Source organism: Ylistrum balloti, unplaced genomic scaffold (genome assembly GCF_031769215.1).
Source record: "Ylistrum balloti isolate Yb309-2 unplaced genomic scaffold, AGI_CSIRO_Ybal_v1 Utg369822, whole genome shotgun sequence".
Classification (NCBI taxonomy): Eukaryota; Metazoa; Mollusca; class Bivalvia; order Pectinida; family Pectinidae; genus Ylistrum; species Ylistrum balloti.
Genome location: NW_026781989.1, coordinates 250,602 through 272,735, shown reverse-complemented (window position 1 = coordinate 272,735; position 22,134 = coordinate 250,602). Strand labels below are relative to the sequence as shown.

Genomic DNA, 22,134 nt, shown 5'->3' with positions numbered 1-22,134 from the left:
AAAATATTTTTCTATGCAATACGATACATGTATAAGTAAAATGTTGTTTACCTGTGTGCCTAACTCATGAATACATACATGTGTACCTGATGTTGCGATCTGATCTAAAAACGGCTGTCACTTTGGTGTATCTAAAACATTTCATGGATGACTGCTCATGTTTATTCGTGCTATATTTTATGCCTGACTAACTGTACGTTATTTGAAAACAGGCAGCCTATTATATTCAGCCATGAAAGATACTGTAAAGATATAAATATTCGCGAGAATTCAATTTCGCTATATTCCTTGTCATTATTTGCTGATAATTTTCTATTGTCATAGCATGTATTAAACATTTAATAGCAATGCACAAAATTGTTTATGTTAGAGGGGATTCAATAATGTCAAGATTTACGTCAACACTCGCCCAGGAGTTTTCCATCCTCGCTCATTTTCAACATGGACAACTTTAAATCCTCTTACAATACAGCGCCTGTATATCGTTTTCAACTTCAAATCTGAATAAATGTTCTCGTGATTTTGACAAAAGGGAAAATGAGCGAATGAGAAAACAATCCCGTGTACAGTTTTTGTAGCTCTGTATCGTACATTGAAAACATTGTTTAAAGCAATTATATAAAATTCGCTGAAAAATTACTTAAACAAGACGAAAACAGCAAGTATTCCCTAAAACGATCGAGGCAAAAGTAATTACACAACTAGAGGACCATGTGGTAGATTAGTCTTTGGCTAAACATGTTTTATCCTCAATAAAGAATGTTTATTATCATTATTTATTATTATTACTAGCGACAACCCGCCGTAATGTATCCGATCAACATGTTGGAAATAAATATTCTGACCAATGGTTTACATCACGTTGTTTGTATTCTGGAAGTCGCCCGATTAATAAAAGTAAAAAGGGGAATATACTATGCAGTAAAGCCTAAAATCAAACAAATTTCATGTCCTACCAAAATGTTCTACGTTCAAATCCACTCCGACATTTATTATATTGGACAAAAATCACAGTGCGTAATGAGTCCAGCTGAAAACCTTAGCTACTCATATCATTTAGTTGCTTTTAATATACCAAATCGAGTATGCTGCGACGTGTAAACAAGCTTAGCTTAAAAGACATTTAAGCAGTACTGAAAATTATTATAGGAGCAAAATAGAGACACTATTTTGTGTTTAGTTTGAAATAAGTTAAAACAATTAACTATGAACATACAGAAACAAAATTTATTTCATTTCTTTTAAAAGAATTTAACAATGGACACACAACTGTGCACTATCATCTATTGAAAAAACAAATAGTCAAATAGAAGAAAATTTACAAACGGAAACAAACCAGGCTTAGCATTTATAAATTCTAAACATTTTATACGTAATGTATACTGAACACATTGGGTTTAAAAAAAAAAAAAAAACATATACCTTAATAAGATCAAACAAATAATATAATGCCGAACCAGTACGCTAAATGCAAATAAATAAAAACTTAAATCGATAACACTAATATTAACCAACTACACATTATTAGCGACCATTACTCAAAAACTTTAGAAATGTACTCTTCTTAGTCATCCAAATGAATCCAAATGCACAAGGACGAGAGTACAGTGTTTATCCTTTGTCACACATGAAACAAATGCTGTTTATATCAAAGCTTTAACAAATCAGTTATTTAAAAAAAAAACCCATGAAAATGAAATGAACAATGATTCTGATTACAGCGATATGATAAAAACATACATGTATGAATATAGTATATCATATGATAACTTTGCCGCAACAGGAATACTTGGTGACACCTTAACCGGCATCAAACAACCAGCAAAAAGGGTCAGAAATAGTGTTATGCCGAGATTTGTCCAAGTTGTGACAAAATACTACCAAAGTAATTAGATAATCACATTTAACAGAGTATTTTCAATACGCGTACATACAAATTTCAAAGACAGATATAAAACGATGCACATATTATTGCTATGCACAAAATGACATTAACAGTTATCAAAAGAAAATTCACATCACATTAATGCATTTTTACTGATGTAACTGCAGCGGAATTGTCAACAAATGAAACAAAATCATGCAATTATTCAGCAAAGTCAACATATATAATACAGGTGAGACTCCATTATGTACATTAATTATCAACCAAGATACAGCAATCATTGTAAAATAACATGTTAATTCAACCTGCAACAAAGATAAAATACTTGAAACATAACATGACCCAACAACACTGTCTAATGTAATACCGACAGTAACTCAAAAGGAATACATTATATGTAACATTTCATATACAACGATAATGCTATGTATGTTGTGACATTCGTTGAGAACACTAGCCGTGTGTAGATTTATTTTGCAACATAAAAGTAACAGAAAGATAGTGACTTCGTCGTGGACAACAATTGATACATTTTACTTACGTTAAAGGTTTTGTTTTCATTTTGTTGTATAGTGTTTAAGATTCTTTCATCAGTTTTCGTTATTTAGGACGGATTCCCTACATAATAAGGTCGGCGGTGAAAAAAGGGTATGCATGTATATATATAAGACATAAATACTGTATTTTTATCAGCGAGATAAGTGCTTGTGTTAAGTGTGTTTCTAGATGGGAGCCTGTTATATGTTCGTGTAAGCCTTCTTGTAATTCACTAAATGTCAGACGTGATTCAGTGTGAGTGAAGAAATTAGGACGAATATATAGATTTTTTGAGAGAAACGACAGTTTAAGACTTGCTTCATAAAGGAAAACATCGAAAATGACACACTGAACAAATTTAACGTTAATACAGGTAACGGCAGTTTGTATTCTTAATCACTCTAAAAGAAATCCACACTGCCATGACGTCTATCCTGTCTATGCAATGACGTCATTATTTCCTGTTTCAGCTCATCAGTAGTAGCTTTCCTTCTTCATTAGGCCTTCCTCGTAGTATCATTGATATTCTATGTACAATATAACTTTCATTCACACTAATTAATTTACGTTTTCCTCCGCGTGATTGATCTTAATTGAAGTTCTTTTCTTTTTGTTATAGATTATCCTCTACATCAAGATCGCAGGTAAATTTATCAAGCATATGTTACTGTAGGTGACTACAGCGCAGTAATAGTTTTAAAATCCAATACATTTTATCGATCGTTTCACTGAGCGAGCTTCTTCATAATTGCAATACTTGATCCTCTATAGCCAGTTCCAAAGTGATTCCTGTAATTAACAATTTGGTAGTTTATCATATGAGGAAGCATCACTATATACATAAATAAATGTTTGACAAAATTTTGCTGATTTTGTTTGCTGGCATGGTCGTTTTAAGGTGGGGTCTCCTTGTAGTGTCTGGTCGTTTCCACCCTAAATATATGGGAGGTTCAGAACATTTTACCCAGAGAAATAAACGAAAGTGTATTGCCCAATGAAACAATCACATCAACAGAGAATGGTTTGTCTCTCAGCTACCTGAGAGACAAAACCTGACACAGGTAGGGAGTATTGAACCGTGGATCTTGGATCTTCACCTGAGGCAAAGTAGGCTGACAATAAAATACATGTACCATTGTAGCCCCTCCAGTTAAGCCTAGTACATTAAATATTCATTTCAGAGATCAGATCTTGCAATCTTCGTTTATTAACAAGTACCAGCCATAGTATGTAATAACAGGCATTTATTCTGTACTAAGTACTTACTGAAGTCGAGTAGATGTTTTGCTGGAATAGTCCTTTGCGACAATTGTTAATAATCAATTGTTGAAATAGTATCAAATACACTAATCAATTTTCATTAAATACAATTAAGTTGACAAGTACTTCCTACAAAGTATTATTCTAAGCAAATATTTTTTGTGTTTAAATGATGTAAGTGTACCTACAATGTTAGTTTTTGTACATGTAAAATATGTATACAGCTAAAACATCTAAACTTCTGCCCCCCCCCCCAATCCTTTAACCAAACAATGTCGTTGTTATTTTAAAAATGAAATTTATATTTAGATAGCATTTAATCATGATATATTCAACTTTGAGGTACTTGTTATTTTTAATGAACAATATCTTAAATGTATACATGCACTTCGTCGAAATAATTAATTGTTTTTCATAGTAACCAGCTTAATCTAAACGTTGAATATACATACCAGTGGTTTAAATAGTTGAATAATTTGTAGAGTTCCAACCTTTCGGAGTAACCTTGCTCTTTAGGCAGTAATTTGAAATAGGACTGGAAAAAACGCTCACTAAATCCACCAAACATCTGAGCGATGGCAAGTTCAAATTCCGAATGTCCATAAAAACTAGCTGGATCAAACACAACTGTAAAAAACGTAATTGTCCATAGTTCTTATTATAGCATTGATTCTTTAAAAATAGTTTTAGTCAATAAAATATATATATATAGTTAATCTATGGTAACAGGGATGTAATATAGTGCACACTGGGTACAGTATAGTAACAGGAAAGGTAATATAGTGGACACTGGGTACAGTATAGTAACAGGGAAGGTAATACAGGGGACACAGGATACAGTATAGTAACAGGGACGGTAATATAGTGATAACTGGGTACAATATAGTAACAGGGAAGGTAATACAGGAGACACAGGGTACAGTATAGTAACAGGGACGGTAATATAGTTATAACTGGGTACAATATAGTAACAGGGAAGGTAATACAGGAGACACAGGGTACAGTATAGTAACAGGGACGGTAATATAGTGATAACTGGGTACAACATAGTAACAGGGAAGGTAATATAGTGATCACTGGGTACAGTATAGTAACAGGGAAGGTAATATAGTGGACAATGGGTAGAGTATAGTAACAGGGAAGGTAATATAGGGGACAATGGGTACTGTATAGTAACAGGGATGTAATATAGGGGACACTGGGTACAGTATAGTAACAGGGATGTAATATAGGGGACACAGGGAACAGTATAGTATCAGGGGATGTAATATAGTGGACACTGGGCACAGTATAGTAACAGGGGATGTAATATAGTGGACACTGAGTACAGTATAGTAACAGGGAAGGTAATATAGTGGACAATGGGTACAGTATAGTAACAGGGAAGGTAATATTGGGGACACTGGGTTCAGTATAGTAACAGGGAAGGTAATATAGTGGACAATGGGTACAGTATAGTAACAGGGAAGGTAATATAGTGGACAATGGGTACAGTATAGTAACAGGGAAGGTAATATTGGGGACACTGGGTTCAGTATAGTAACAGGGAAGGTAATATAGTGGACAATGGGTACAGTATAGTAACAGGGAAGGTAATATAGTGGACAATGGGTACAGTATAGTAACAGGGAAGGTAATATTGGGGACACTGGGTTCAGTATAGTAACAGGGAAGGTAATATAGTGGACAATGGGTACAGTATAGTAACAGGGAAGGTAATATAGTGGACAATGGGTACAGTATAGTAACAGGGAAGGTAATATTGGGGACACTGGGTTCAGTATAGTAACAGGGAAGGTAATATAGTGGACAATGGGTACAGTATAGTAACAGGGAAGGTAATATAGGGTACACTGGGTACAGTATAGTAACAGGGATGTAATATAGGGGACACAGGGCACAGTATAGTAACAGGCACATTTATGTTGTGGATGATGATATAATGGATAGTGGGAACTGTTTAGTAACAGGCTTGGTAATATAGTGGATAGGCAGAACCATATAGTAATAGGGAAGGTAATATAAACATGTTTTTTGTATGGTATGGTAAAGTAACAGATAGGATTAAAATGTGAAAATGACAGTACCCATAGAAATGGGGTCTACAGTACATGTGAATACCAATAATAAAAGTTTTACATGGCCATTGATTAAAACCAAAAGCAAAATAGAAATCATGTTTAAGAATTACCCACCTGGACAACTCTCCAATTCACCTACATTTCCACCCCATAAGTCACCATGCATCAAGGCTGGTTTAATAGTTAATCCTTGGAAGAATTTTGGTAGTTTTAGCTGTAGTGTGGACCAAAGTTCTCTAGCTTCCTTATCATTGTACTGAAATTCATACGTAACACTTTTTGATTGATGTAAATATTGTATGTGTAAATTGGCAATAATGTACTTTTTTTCACAAAACTGTAACATGTACAGACAAAATGTAACTAGAAATGTAAATAAATCTCAAAACCACCCCGATAAATTTGGACGTCATAAAAGTGAAACTCAACACAAAATAATCAAAATGAATACAAAAATTACAGATAACAAGATGTAAAATCATGTGTTCAGTTTTTGAAAAGAAAACAAGAGGCCAATAGGTCTTAACAGTCACCTGAGTTGAAGTTCTGTTCCTACAAAACTGCCTTATCCAACATTTAGTATATAAATCAAAGCCTACAGAGTATTGTTTGTGGCAAGGGTGGATTTAAAGGACATTGCAGAAATTTGAACAAATTTAACTCTTAGATCCCTGCACTGAAATTTTCAAAATGAATCTCTTTGACAACGAAATTCCAACCTGTTTTGCAACTTCTGCTGAAAATGAATACCGGTACAAATACTCAAAGATTTGACCCATGTTACCTGACCTTGTGTCCAGGTCAATCATTTGAACAAACTTGCTGCCCCTTCATCCCTGCATGCTACAGACCCAATGTCAGACTTCTATGCCTTTTGATTATAGAAACAAAGTCATTTGAAGATTTTGAAACATTTGACACCTGTGACCTTAAAAGTGGGTCAAGGCCATGCACTTGAACAAAATTGGTAGCCCTATATCCCAGCATGCTGCAGTCCCAATATCAGAACACTTGGTCTTCTGTTTATTGAGGAGATGTCAAAATGTAAATTATTTACAATGTACAAGGATAGACAGAAGGCACAATAGGTCACCTGGGACTTTGTGTTAGGTGACCTAATAATCTTGTGTAAGATTTGTCCAAAAGCAGAATGAGGACAGATACTTGAATTCCTTCTTTACTTTTATTGCAAGTGGAATGACCAATTAATATGCCCAAGATATATTTGTGTTTATGTATAAAATATTCAAATCACCCAGTGCTTTATAATTATCAGGCTGCATTTTATCACCTGTCGCGAAATATCTGTAGGACCATACAAAGATGTTATTCAACTTGCTATATAAAAGGCTGCTTACCTCTTTCTCTATCTTATTTAACTGGAAATCCAATTTCCTTGCATAAAATGTCTGGAATTCAAAACGAGTCATTATATGAAACAATTATTTAAAAGAAATTATAAAAATAACAGTTTGGGTAAAAATCTTATTAAAAAAACACCAACTGTCTTATATTGAACGTATTTTGAAATATTATATCAAAACCTTTGAATGCCTGACTAAGTTACCTACCACCCAGGACTTCTCCCACGTATTGTCCTGAGGGAGAAAACCGCAACAAGTAGTTAAATCGAATCCAAACTCAGACACATACTGGGATTTCTTCCCTACAAATCCTTCTGCCATTTCAGCTTCTTTCTCAGCCTTAGAGTTTGAAAGATGCAGTCTGGAAAATATGACACCAATGAATAAACCAATATTATTTTAAAAGTTACTCAATGATATAAAAATATCTGTATATTAATCAAAGACTTAATGTGGGAAAAGTTCTCTGTTTTTCTCTTTAATGAGATAAAAAGGTACTCCTGTCTTGATGAGATTCCAGTAAAAAGACTGTAAAGACAGCATGAATCATCTCAACCAGAGACCTAAAACGCTACATTTTGCATTTAGGTCTGTCTTAACAAAGAGAAAATTTAAGATATCAAATTTCCACATTTACAGTACATGGTACAGTAATAGAATGCAATCAGTCCTTTAAGTTCAATATTGCACTATACTTGTATTTGCAGTAGCTTGAGCTGGAAACTTAACAATAAAATACATCTGAAATAAAGTTAATCTACTGAAGATAGAAAGATATTGAAACAAAATACATTAAGTTTTACATGGACAAAATACCTGTAAACGTTGGAGAAAACAATGACAAGCTTCAGCCACATTGTATATATGAAAATATAAAAACCAAAATACATATTATGTAAAATTTTCTTTCAGAAAATTCAGATTTTAACCAATTTCAAACACTACTATGTTGACTTGAGACAACCACTATATGTGTATGAAGGAATATTAACTGCAGTTCATTACATTTATACATTATTAAAACTTAAGTTTTTATCTTAATGATTAATGCTGGGACTTATAAGAATATGACTTGTAGAATATGGTTTAAGGGAGATAATCTATATTTAATACTGAGCCAGAGATTCTCCTAATTTGCCAGCATGACGAGAGAGACGTTTGAGGTCCAAGTACTCCATTGCTAACATTGCTCCTCCTGCTGGATTGTCCATCACCTATTAGCAAAGGGCAGATAATTCTAAATTTTCAAATGAGTTGAATGATACTGCACATTAGTTACTGAAGTTCTATTTTAAGCGACTACAAAAGTACATGTTTTTATACATTACAAACGAATCAATTATAAAGGAATCTTTACACTCTTATACATTAGTACTGCACAAATTCAGACTACAAGCAAACTACAATGAAGTAATGTACTTATAAGTTAAACAGGTGCATGCGTATAACAGAAAACATTCTGTCAGTAATTTCATTATGCTAACACTTCAAAATGACATCATTTCACTGCAACACTCCAGCCAAATAACTGAACCCTTTAGACTATATGATTATTTAAAAAGTCTTTATAAAGTCAGTATTATATGTAACACAGTAACTGTTGTTCTATACCTTTATCGGCTTTGGGACTCTTATAATTCCTGTATCCTGTATGGCCTGCAGGCTGGCAAACTCTCCATCAAACATCAGTCGTGCCTTAATAGTAAAAAAATATATATATATCCTCTGGAAACCAAATCAAACAACAAGATTGATTGAAATTATGCATATATATCTGAACCTTATAGTTCCAGCAAGAAGCTATGGGGAGTAAGTGATGTTGTCTCCTTTTTATCGATTTCAGGTTCTTTTCAATGATTCTATTTTTCTATAGTTAAATGTTTTTTGTACAGTGAGACTTTTTACCTCAGAATCTGAATTGGTTTTGACAAAAATTTTAGTGCCCTGTCCTGTCATGTACACCAGGCCCTGATTGATACAGCCACCTCCTTCAGCTCCCAAGTTCTTCAGGTCAGGTAGGGAAAGCTCCTGTCTCACAACTTCATCCATATCATTCTTAGACATGTTGACAGCACAGCTGATCAATGGTCTAGTTAAACAAAGAAGCTTGGGTTGAAATTAAAATTATACTTTTGCATGGAAAAATGGGTAAAAACAACTCAATATTTAGTTGGCTCAAAATACTGGAGCATCTTACTGACTGTTTTCAATGTACTGCATTTCATCATTTCTAGACTGGTTTTACAACGATTACCAAATGTCATGCATTGTTCACCCGAATCATGCTAAAAAATTTGGGGTCGTCTTTCATGTATGTAAATGTAGTCTAATGCATATTACAGATAAGTGTATAACAAATTAAATATTGTACATGTTTTTTTAAATATTTGTCATTCGATGGGCTAATCATGGGTGCTTCAGGTTAAATTAAACATTTACAAATCAAGGCTCTCGCACCCTATTTTGGGACTGGAGCCCTTAGAAAAATAATGGTGTTTTCCTTGGAATTGGGAAAACTTGGGGTCTAAATTGGGAAAAAAGATATTATTTTGCATTGGGAATGGGGCCCAATATCGGCCCCAAATCTGGCAGATCGAGAGCCCTGCAAATGTAAATCGTTTGGCCAAGTCTGTCTTGACGATCAGCATAACTTATCCGTGATGACAGGTACAGTTGTTTTTTCTTTTAAACTTCAGTTTAAGTATGATATATTGATTAATTAATATTTCAAACAAATATTAATGTAATTGTACATACATAACGTACACAGAGAGCAGATATATATATATATATATATATATTTAACTTTTTGGTACATTTGAAAACTCCATTATTTCAGTTTGTCAGGCACAACCTTAGCTACATTTCCGAACATGACAGTCATTTAGTGATGAAGTATACCTTTAAGACGTCAAGATCTGAGTCTTTCAGCACTCTAAAACACACTGAAAACGTGTTATCTTCACAACACAAATCGCATCACTTTGGTAGAGAGACAAAACGAAACTACGTTGGTTAAAGCGTTTTGCTGACAAAGACAAGCAATAGGTAAACAATAATAAATAAAACAAATATCGGCTAATTGTATTGCGGATTTTCACAGAAATGAAAATATTGACAGTTTGGTGGTATAGTAACATTAAATGAATAATTAAATAAATACAATTTCTTACCACAAATAATTAGTTATATGGTTTCTTAATTAGGGGCGTACAGAATTATACATTTTACAACATATCTTTAAATAACCCTTTCTGCAATAAGAAAACACATTATAAAATAATGACGAATCATGAGAGCATTATTAAAGAAGTATCCTATATGAGAGATGTACGGAAGTGATAAGGTGTAAGTCATGACCGTAATGACAATTGTTGTAGTGTGCAAGGTTATACAGAACATCAAAATCTATTTCATATCCCACTTTAATGAAGATACAGTCAAGTGCACACACATTTGTACGAATGCCTATATAAATATGTAGGGAGATACTGAGTAACTCCAATACAGTCTTCTAAATTGACAATTCATTATGTACCATGGCTATTTATATCACTTCCCATGAACACTGAGTAATTATTTTCTCAAAATATTGCCATCATAGATTCTGTGCACAGCTCATTTTTAAGACGTTTGTCTACGCCACCCCAAAACGGCCCATGTGCCACTTTGTTCATCATCATTAAATTTACCCGTGTCCTGGACTTCGGTACGAATTGGTTGATAATAATATTTTTCACTCTGGTCTTCCATATCTCAAATCTGTCAGATGAGCACCATGGAAATTTAAGTTATACATGTTTACATGTATTTCATATGAAAATAAATAAAACACATTTGGCTAATAGTATTTCATTTGTTTAATTTACATAACAGATACAGAAAGGTTATCACGTTACCTTGCCGTACTCCAAATGCTGAAAACTCCCAACACATAGAATGTAACATATGTATTATTGTGCACTCCAAACCGTCTTGCTGAGTTAGTTTGAGATATCCCAACCTTTAGCATGTCAACAGCCACAACTGACATTTTTTTGCTCAAACGCACGCGGCATGTTACTAGCAAAAATCTCTCGTGAAAACCAATGATTTTCTGATACAGTGCATGGAATAAGACCCATGAACGTAATAACTTTTTACTGTTCTCTTAATATATGTTGCCTATGTTTGAAAATTAAAAAAAAAATAAAAAAATAAATAAATCCACTGATCATTGAAGGGTAACGAAAGTAAACTTTCAAGTTTTCATCAATTAAACAAACTTTGCATTCTTGAAAAGAATGATATTGAAATCATCGACGAGAGAAATATTCTGTTGATTTTTCATTTGATATTTAAGACAAAAGTTTCCTATTCTGTCAGTATATTTTCAGTATTCAATATTTCTCACGAGTAGACGGTTCTTGATTAAGCAAATCTCGGCGTCGGTTCAATATGGCGCCTTTTTTACTTTTAAATCCACTAAAGTGATACCAATAAAATGATAAGATGATATAAGCGACTCATTTTGGCGATATCACTAATTCATTATGGTGATGTTACCTATTTATTTTAAATGATGGTAGCACTATTCATTATAGTGAATCCACCTATTTATCATGCGATATCACTGTAATGAATAGCTGATGTCACTATAATGAATAGGTGATGTCACTATAATGAATAGGCGATATCACTATAATGAGTAGGCGATATCGCTGTAATGAGTAGGCGATATCGCTGTAGTGAATAGTTGATATAGGTGATATCACTATAATGAATAGGTGATATCACTGTAGTGAATAGGTGATATCACTGTAGTGAATAGGTGATATCACTGTAGTGAATAGGTGATATCGCTGTAATGAATAGGTGATATCACTATGATGAATAGACGGTATCACTATAATGAATAAGCGATATCGCTGTAATGAATAGGCGATATCACTATGATGAATAGACGATATCACTATAATGAATAAGCGATATCGCTGTAATGAATAGGTGATATCACTATAATGAATAGGCGATATCGCTGTAATGAATAGGCGATATCGCTGTAATGAATAGGCGATATCACTATAATGAGTAGGCGATATCGCTGTAATGAGTAGGCGATATCGCTGTAGTGAATAGGTGATATAGGCGATATCACTATAATGAATAGGTGATATCACTGTAGTGAATAGGTGATATCACTGTAATGAATAGGTGATATCGCTGTAATGAATAGGTGATATCACTATGATGAATAGACGGTATCACTATAATGAATAAGCGATATCGCTGTAATGAATAGGCGATATCACTATGATGAATAGACGATATCACTATAATGAATAAGCGATATCGCTGTAATGAATAGGTGATATCACTATAATGAATAGGCGATATCGCTGTAATGAATAGGCGATATCACTATAATGAATAGGCGATATCGCTGTAGTGAATAGGTGATATTACTGTAATGAATAGGTGATATTACTGTAGTGAATAGGTGATCAAACTGTAATGAATAGGTGATCAAACTGTAATGAATAGGTGATGAAACTGTAATGAATAGGTGATATTACTGTAATGAATACGTGATATCACTATTATGAATAGACGATATCGTTTTATTAGAGTGATATCACCTACGTAGTTTGTAATATACCTAATCGTGTAAGTAATATTACTTAGATAGATAAAAAGTAAAACGGAATTCCTTAGAGTTCCTGCATTTGTTGTGTTTTGTACCTTGCTCAGGATAACACCTAACATACAGGACTACAGTTGTCAGTACAGACAATGATTGAAAACTCTCCAGTGATCACCACTTTCATAAAAAAGTTTATAGGTTCGTTATATAGTGTTCAACAATGCTCACTTACACTATATAACCACAATTTTACGAGTAGCTGTCTTCCATTTCTAACGATTAAATAAGATGCCAGGTTTATGGTATTTCTGTGATATTGATGTTGTCCAATATATTTCCATAGTAACAAATTATTCATGGAAAATTTTAACGTGTAAATAATTTTCCTCTGATTTTATCCTCTTAGTCAAGCTACCATGAAAACGAGTCTCACTGCGATGGTTTGTTAATATTCCACGGTCACTACGGTATACCTATCGGTCGATACTGGTATCCAATTAATGACAAATTGAAGCAACCATTTATATTAACTGTATTATAGGGAGCGTTGTAATGTATGGTGATTACTGACACACCAGCACTTAGCACTGGGCCTAATTTCTATTACCGATCCATTTTTCAATATTAACATTATCGAGATTATGTGACTAAGCCATAAAATTCAGATACCGGATTTATTTTTGGATCTCATTCCTTTCTTTCCCTTGAAGCTGATATTCTTCAATCATTACGTCAAACTACATGATAATTTAAGAATTAATTACAAGGCTGGTGCTTAACCATTAAGAATGAGTTTGTTTTGATGAACAATCAATGTCAGAATAGGTGCTACATGTATATATAGTAACATAAACAACCAATAGAAGTAATGAAATTGCCGTAACCAAGACCAAATTAAAATATAATCGAATTTGGCATCAACATTTTGAAAAAATGATTAAATCTACTTTTATTATATATTTCCCGGGAGAACCGAATTAAAGTGATGTGATATATTATGTATTTGAAAAAGTTTGGAATCGTATTCTACAGCAAGCTGAAGAATGGAAATATAAGATTTTGTCGTCAGTGTACAATAATTATCAGCAAATCAGATTACAACGATGAAAGAAGAATATGATAAATTGTGCTTAATAAATATTGATCATTAAACTAGGTTAAATGTAAAGAAACGAAAGCGAATATATATTACCTTTGAAAACTCCGTCTAAAAAACATAATTTCAGTAATCTGAAAACAAGGGAAAAATCTGTTAATGTCGATTATTTTTGGTCTCACAAAAAGTAAGGTTATCAATGAATGAAAGAGTCGGTAAATTGACTTTATAGATAGTGTAGACAAATACCTTGTGTTATTTAGACACGTAACGTGATATTTTAATTGGTCTCATTAAACTGAAAACAAGTCAATCGATTATTATAAAACTGTCAATCCAAACGTTTATCAAAGCATATACTATGATTCATAGAACTAAATCAGATTAAGGGTCTTACTGTGATACTATTTACATGAGAATTTCTCTAAACTCATCTCTTACATCAAAACATCTTGTACAATACCGTACCCAATTCCAATCCAAAGTAACATTTTTGCTCTAGTTGTCAGATCCTCTTTTTTAAAGAAAGGCGAACGACGTTACAAATATATAAAGTTGTAAACTATGCTGGAGAATAATTTACGGAGTCTAAGAAGAAAAAACATGCGATGGACGAAATCGTGAAACATTATCTATCGCCTTTTTAGTTTGAAAAGTCTTCGAAGGTTTTGATAGTAACCTTCTAACCGGCTATTAACAATACCTATGGGGACAAACTGTGCCCCTTTCTTTGTTGACTTGTGTTTGGTTCATCAAGTTCACGGAGATTTTGATAAGTCATTCAGTTTCACTTTTAGATATACCGATGATGTATTGTCTTTAAATAACAGGAAAATTATGAATCCTGTCATCTGAAACCGGAAACCAAGGACACAACATACTCTTCTACGTAAGCTGTTTGTCTTGATTCTTTTCCTTACAACGGAACAAACACGGACAGCTTTCCACCAAGCTTTGTCATTAGCGTAATGATTCGACTTCCTTGTTAAGACTGTCTGCTTTTAGACAACGTCATCCTTGCTTTTCTAACACACGGTAATAACCTGTCGCAGCTGATTCCGTGTTCGAGGGTTTATTCCCGATAACATTTTTATTATTATTACAAGATGTCTATAGCTGATGATAAATTTTCAAGAAAGAAATTTCGAGACATGCTGGTTGATGAAGATGACGAGAAAGGTGTGTGATCATTATAATAATCTAGTTAAGAAATAATATATTTCCTGGTGGATATGACTTTGAAAATGTTAAGACCTCGTAAGAATTTCTTCTGGTTCCTTATCCTAATTAAGTTGTGGACTTGACATTACTAATACAAGAACTTCGTAATTTTTTTCTCCCAGGAAACGTTTTTTAGTTCATGGTTTATCCTCGTTTCATAGATCTAGAGTCTGAATTAAATTTTACTACTTGTCGGTATTGTGTTGTTGTTTATTTTGTTAATATTCCATTTTCGTACAGCATTATCCCTGCATCTCCAGCCTATGATATTTACATGTCACAGTTGATTTGATATTCAATGACCTGTTCCCATTATCACGATTTCCGTGCAAGAAGTCCTGAAAACTGAAAAAAACTCGTGACACAAGGTTTCAAAAGATGTAGGTTGATGAAATTATAGGGAAATTCTATGGTCACTATAGTGATCTCATTGAGAAAGATTCTGCGCGACACGAAGCTTGACGTATTTGATGCTCTGTTGCCTGTTGGTTCCATTGTTGTATACCGTTTCCCATTTCAGAACGTGACATTAATTACTTGGATTGACCAAGATTTACATGGCGGGTGTCGTCGATGAAGCAGAAGACTCCTACTCTTCCGGAATACCCGGTCTTATTCTCCTTCTAGTTTTTCTGGAGTCTCCGTGTACATTTTTCATTTGTTCTTATTTTGCCTTAGTTGTATGGAATTTGAGTTTGAATAATGATTATGTTGCCATGTTGGTATTTTCTTGATTTTTTTTGTACATATGACAAGAGAACTTAGGTTAGTTATGCTTTACTTAGCAGATCAAGAATTTCTGCGTTATTAAGGCTTTTCTTGTAATCTCGAAATATAAATTTAGGAGTAAAAGAGATATCTATTCAGGAAAACAGTTAAAATCAATACGTCTACACAGTATATGGTCTGTAAGACATAGGAGGTATTCCAGTGACGAAAGAGGATGTTTGGAAACATTTCTAATCATACTTAATTTGTGATTGAGCTTTAATTCGTAGTATCATATCGGAAATTAATTGGAATTTGTTTGTCTCGCTCTTCTTTGATCATCTTTATACCTTGTGGTGAATTAGGTATATAATTACCTCTGTTACGACTAGTTTTATTACAGTTAACGATCATGTCATAGCTAATTAAGATAAAACAAACATAGTGGGAATAATGATCCCGCAAAGGAATAATTAATTAAAGTGAGTCCACCTTTTTTCGTAACAGTTTCGTGATACTTTATTCCGCCATATTGATTTGACAACGGGTTAGAGAGCTCTTCTTACCATTAGTTCAAATAAAGGTTTTGAATAAAGAGCCGTGATTTTTTTTCAAAATTTTTCCCTCGGCAAAATACAGGATGCTGTGAAGTGAATACCCAAGAGTTACCAGGCCGCTCAATGGCGGTTCAAAATTTGTAGTCTCGCCAAAATTTGTGAGATTCATTTTGAAAGCCACATGCCTGCATTTTTACGAATTGATTCCATACCTCATTGATGTTCAGCAATAACTCTGTAAGTAACAATAGAACCAATATTAAACAAATGATGAAAACAGAAAACAAAGGTTGAATATGACCTCGTTCCGAACTTCATTAAATAAAATAACAGAACTAATATTATGCTACGTTGGATTCCGTTTCGAAATGGGTTAAATTAATTTTTTTTTCATTCTTTGAATAATTGATATTTGAATATATGTTATATAAAATGAAAGGCATGTCTGCATATTTGGACCCCGATACTAAGATTATATCAAGGTATATTTAGATAACACATACAATGTACTTACTTTTCCATGTCTGACTACGCATTTACAATCCGTGTATATGATAAAAATAGATATGTTTGTTCATTGACATAGGAAACCTTATATTTACATGATCCAATATTTTTATAGACGAAATGCTAGCAAGTCGTGTTCAATTAGTATTACAATCATACGCACCTTCCTACAAGGAAACTCCTGAAAAAGTACAAAGATTATAAGTCCAGGTGTAAACGAAGAGTTACTCCCCAAGATCCATACAATATCTCTTTTACTACTATATAACGGGAAATTTTCGCCCCAATTAATTCTGACTTTTTCGTCCATTAACACTGAGGACGAATTTGAGATGGAACAAAAATGCTAAATCTCTTATGTTATCATTAAAGGACGAACTAAGAATGAAGCGAGCTGGTACAAGTGCAAAACTATGCTGGGAAGAAATTATCCCTGGATACAGAACTGGGAAGGTAATTTAAAACCTTACAGTAAGCCACCTGGTCCAGAAACCGTAGATACACAAGTTTCATTATCATCTCGTCAAGTAGCTTAAAGACATAATAAATACCAAAGGGTATTACATGCACGTTTCACTCTATTAATCTACAGTTGTGTTGTAAGACAGACTGCAGACGTAAGTTGTAACGTCAGAATTTACATAGAATGTTGTTTCATGTGTAGCCTTGTGAGATTTTATGATACATCAGTGGAATTCTTTAAATCCATCTACATGTAATAGCTATGAAATGTGATGTTATCCTACCATTGCAAATGATTAATTACTTCACATGAAAAGAAATGACAATTCAATTAATTACATCGCAAATATTTGCGTTGGTAAGGATAAAGGTAATGACATTTTCACAATGTAATGTGTGATTTAATTAATCTTGTCTGTTAAATTAAACATAGATGTAATCAGTTTGCTTTGGATTCTTGTCGGTCAACAGTTACTGTATACACCAAAACAAGAGAGTTCAACATCAAGAACAAAAACAAACGTGACATTTGAGGATCACTTTTTCAGGTATATGTTACTTGCAACGTATGTTTCGGTCTGTAGATTACGATTTAGCAAAGACATATTCACAGAAGTCAAACAGACCTGGACATGGTTATTTGTCTACAATTGACAATTAACGAACAAAAGCACGCAACGATTTAGAGCATGTCATGTCCAGAATGTCAAAATTAGATTTAATGTAAATCGAAAGTTTCAAAGAAACACGTGAAGGATTAAAAAAATTCAATTAAGATATCTGATTATAAACACGTACTCTACTCGCTCACTCATGAGTTGATTTAAGCATGCACATTAAACATTGAAATAGGAACTTTTTGAGATAAATTACGAAAAAGCGTCATTGCAGACAAATGGATGATTATTAAGCACATAGTGAGAACTTTTTTTTTGTGCTGGGACTGCATTCAAAATGTGGAACATTTTGTTTCCATAAAAGTTATTTTCATCGTTTTGAGATAACGAGCGGTTGTTGTCTTCCAATATTGTCGCCTATTTCTTATACAAAAACCATATTCAGATAGTATATATCTTTCACTCATAACATACCCCCATGCGTGGATTATTTTCGTATGCCAGTTTCATGTTATCCCAGTCTGAGTTTTCAGGGGCCATTTTATGGCAATAGTTAATGCCTTTCCGGCATATTGACATGCTCATCCGTTTCATGAACTAAATCTCAATGGGCGTATCTGTACAGTGAAACCAATGCCGGTAACAAACAAATATGTTTGATTGCCTATTGTGTATATGTGGTGGTATTGTTACAATATCGTCTTACTTCTTCATCACAATCCTGACTGCCGCTCCTTTCTCGCAGAAAGCAAACAAAACAATAGAGTGTTTTACCTTCTTTCTCAGACCAAATATGGTATCAATTGCACACTCAGGTCGGAGTGAGGAGGTTTTCAAAGGTAATACTGCTCTACTCTGTTCAATATATTACAATGCAATCATCAAAATTCTACAACCCTGTCATCTACATTTTTTGAGGACAGCCCTTCAACACCGCATATCAAGTCTATGATAGGTAGTCTATGACAGGTTGTTATTTATTCTTATTCGCAATAATGTCGACCGTATTTATTTAAAGTTGATCGCGTGTCTTATTTACTAACTGCTATTCAATTTTGTATCTTTGATGCAGTTTTTCAGCTATCCAGTGATAAACACTGTTGTTAATCTCTTAAGTTCCCAAGATTTCCTGTAACCAGCATGATAAATTTGAATTCATTCAAATGGTTTCAGATCATACACATGTACCAGAATTATTGAACTTTGGAACAAGCCCGTACACATCCCCATTTGGGTTTGTTGTTGGGTTTTTTCCCCAGATCACATTGGGTTTTCTTTAGTCGCCTTCTAGGTTTCGAAAGGTAAACCTTAAGCATCAATGGTGAGTTAAAGAGGGAGGAACCAGCTGTATGGTATTGTTAAATTCCTTATATGGCACTGATTATTCTATTTCTATTCACTTGTGTGTCTTTAGATAGCAGTAGGTGGACACTGCTGGTGCTGGTGGACTTAATATCCCCTTCGTTTTCCGTAACCTGCATGTCACGTTGGAATTCATCCATTGAACCAATCACTTCATAAATTAAAAAAAAGTAAAAGGTTACCATTAAGGACTAATGGATCGGCTTAGTCTTTGAAATACAATGAAATTGCATTAGGTATATAAAACAGGTTTCCTGAAACGTGCTTGTTGTCACAAATCAGAATCCTACTTTTACCGCATCAGTGCTAAAATTATCTTATCGTAGATTCTGGATAAACGAGATCAACCTTCTAACTGTACTTAAATCTGATTGACAAATGTACTCTATCGACTAAATCTGAACCAAATTACAAGCTTTACAGATATATGGAAATAATCGTTTGATGGCAAAATCCACGACGATTAAGCTAAGACGTAGATGAAGTCACGTTAGACATGTTGACATCAACGTTAGTTATGAGATCATCAGACCTTATTCATACCACTAGGTTCCATTAAAGATTATACGCTCAGACTCAAAAAGTCATTTTCTGTGATGTTTCAAGTCTGTTCTCACTGCTACGTGTATAAGTATTTTATAAGTGTTGTTGTTGCGCACACGTAAACACTTAATATATTATCATAAACTTTCCATAAAGTGGATAATTATTGTGTACAAACATGTTTTGATAAAGGGTTAACCTGAAGAATATTCAATACGTTATAAAGGCATTTAAAGAAGGCATATGGAGAAACTACGAAGTGGATTATGAACAGAGTACACTCTGGTTTTTTGTAGTTCATGATATACCCATCCAAAACCCACGCAGCTGTTTTCTGATATCTAATGTAGGACATGTCTTACTTGAATCAGAAATTGACAAAATATGATATCACGATTTCGAATAATTGAAATCGTTACTTATTAATTGATATCAATAATCGAATGTATCATTGTCATCACTTATTTGATTTAATGACATGTACAAATGCCCGTAATTATTGATATCAATCATTTATCTTTTTACATCAATAGTTCAAAGCATTCATATCATTAACTGAATCATCGTTCTCACGAATTCGAATGAATGATATAACTAAATGTCGAGAATTATTGGTATAACTAACTCGAATTATTGATATCACATTTTGAAGATAAATACTAAAACGGGACCCCATAAAAGTCACCTCATTGTAAAAATATATGAAAACTATTTTTTATATTTACAAAATTGGTACAAAAATATAGCTAGCCACTAGTTACGTATGGTCTTTTTTCGGTATGAAAAAAACAAAACAAAAAAACACACGAGCATAATAACAAGTCAGCATAATTATGATACATACTGAAATTCATTAAAACTAACGACATTCATCAGCTTGGTATCTTTAACACAAACTGCAATTTAAAACTGTATTTTGTGAGCTTTCGAAAACATCTATTTCACTTACCAAGCAAAGAGAGCAAATTCCTGAATCTTGTCGACTGTTCACTACTCGTTGGATGAAGGAAAGTGTAAAGTCAATTTGAGCAATTTGATTTCAACTCTTGTAGACTCTTTTATCCCAAAACTATACCAACAATAACAATCATGTATTTTTTTGGCAAGTGCTGGCCCCAGTGACTCAAAGCCTGGTCAGAGTTAACCAGCATTAGTGAAGATTCGCTATATAAAGTAAACAATGTTTGGACAACTGAAGATTTGTTAAGACAGGTCTGATTGATATCTGTAACACTTAATGTTTGCTTTGAAATTCCTTGTTTTTCAGTGTTAACAATTAAAAATTCACTTTAACCATTGATGAACACTGAAGCCAGACTTCAATACTAGGATTTAATTTTAATTTCAGAACAATACCTGCAACATATTTAATTACATGTACAAGCAAATGCAAAGTACTAAGTGTGTCGTCTTAATGAAGCTGTTGTAGCATTTTCTTGTAACTAAATATGCTACAAACACTGAACGGAATAAGCTTATTCTATCACAACTTCTATACTTCTTTATGGTCATGATAAATCTTAATATTCTGTTGAAAGTTATACCCGAAATATCCAACCAACTCTCAATCCACACTTTGTTCTGGGAGTTTTAGTAGTACCATTCAGTGTTAGTGTTACACATTATTTTGATACTGTACACTCTATATGTGGAATTAATGGAACTTGGATTTTGATATACCAAAAGACCTTTCCATTGATTAGCTCCTGACAATCATATTCTGTATGATAGCGCAAAGACACAAAAGTGGTTATTGTATTTCAAGACAAATGTAGATTGATTTACTGTAGAGTCAGAAAAAGAAATAAACTGCATCTTGAGAGAACAAATTCTAAAGCCTAGAAAGCGACTGAAGGAAACTAGAATTGACCGAAAGAAATGCCAAAACTTAGATGGTGGTGCAATAGTCCCATAATTCAACAAATTTCTAAACTCTCATATACCCGATTGGTTTCAAAAGAATGTCAAGTACATGTGCATATTCTGAATAGTGCAACCATTCGCAGATTTCTACTCTGTACGGTATTCTACCACATATGTAAAATACGCCTACATCTCCGGGAAGGTCAACTGGAACGTTCCTCGTAACAAGAACGTCTTAAACCCTGATGAATGAATTTGTCTTAATTTTATGGCAAGATCTTTCAATATGCTATAGCTATTAATGCGAGGGTAATTCTTTCTTAGAAATCATCAGCATGGCCGAAAATGACCTTGATAAGCCTTTAGATAAACTTTGATGCATTTGATCATGTCCATTGGCACACTAGATGGAATCAAGGGTATCAACGACTTTCCATTTATTCAAATT

The 22,134-nt window shown here is 33.6% G+C and overlaps 2 protein-coding genes across 2 annotated transcripts in view; one reads left to right on the top strand and one right to left on the bottom strand.

Moving 5' to 3' along the window:
• Window positions 1-1,677: 1,677 nt before the first annotated feature.
• LOC132545059 (ketosamine-3-kinase-like) lies at window positions 1,678-10,132 on the bottom strand. The gene is made up of 9 exons (XM_060208726.1): window positions 10,029-10,132; window positions 9,033-9,216; window positions 8,739-8,822; window positions 8,241-8,341; window positions 7,335-7,488; window positions 7,122-7,172; window positions 5,878-6,019; window positions 4,135-4,309; window positions 1,678-3,211 (listed from the first exon to the last, which is right to left on the bottom strand). Exons 2-9 carry the CDS (start codon window positions 9,189-9,191, stop codon window positions 3,148-3,150), a joined length of 930 nt encoding a protein of 309 aa, XP_060064709.1. The 5' UTR covers window positions 9,192-9,216; window positions 10,029-10,132; the 3' UTR covers window positions 1,678-3,147.
• Window positions 10,133-14,952: 4,820 nt separating this feature from the next.
• Window positions 14,953-22,134, top strand: part of LOC132545066 (atrial natriuretic peptide receptor 2-like) — a 38,113-nt gene continuing 30,931 nt past the window's right edge. The window contains exons 1-2 of the mRNA XM_060208734.1: window positions 14,953-15,025; window positions 17,212-17,292. Of these exons, the coding sequence (XP_060064717.1) occupies window positions 14,953-15,025; window positions 17,212-17,292 (154 nt within the window). The remainder of the gene's footprint in view (window positions 15,026-17,211; window positions 17,293-22,134) is intronic.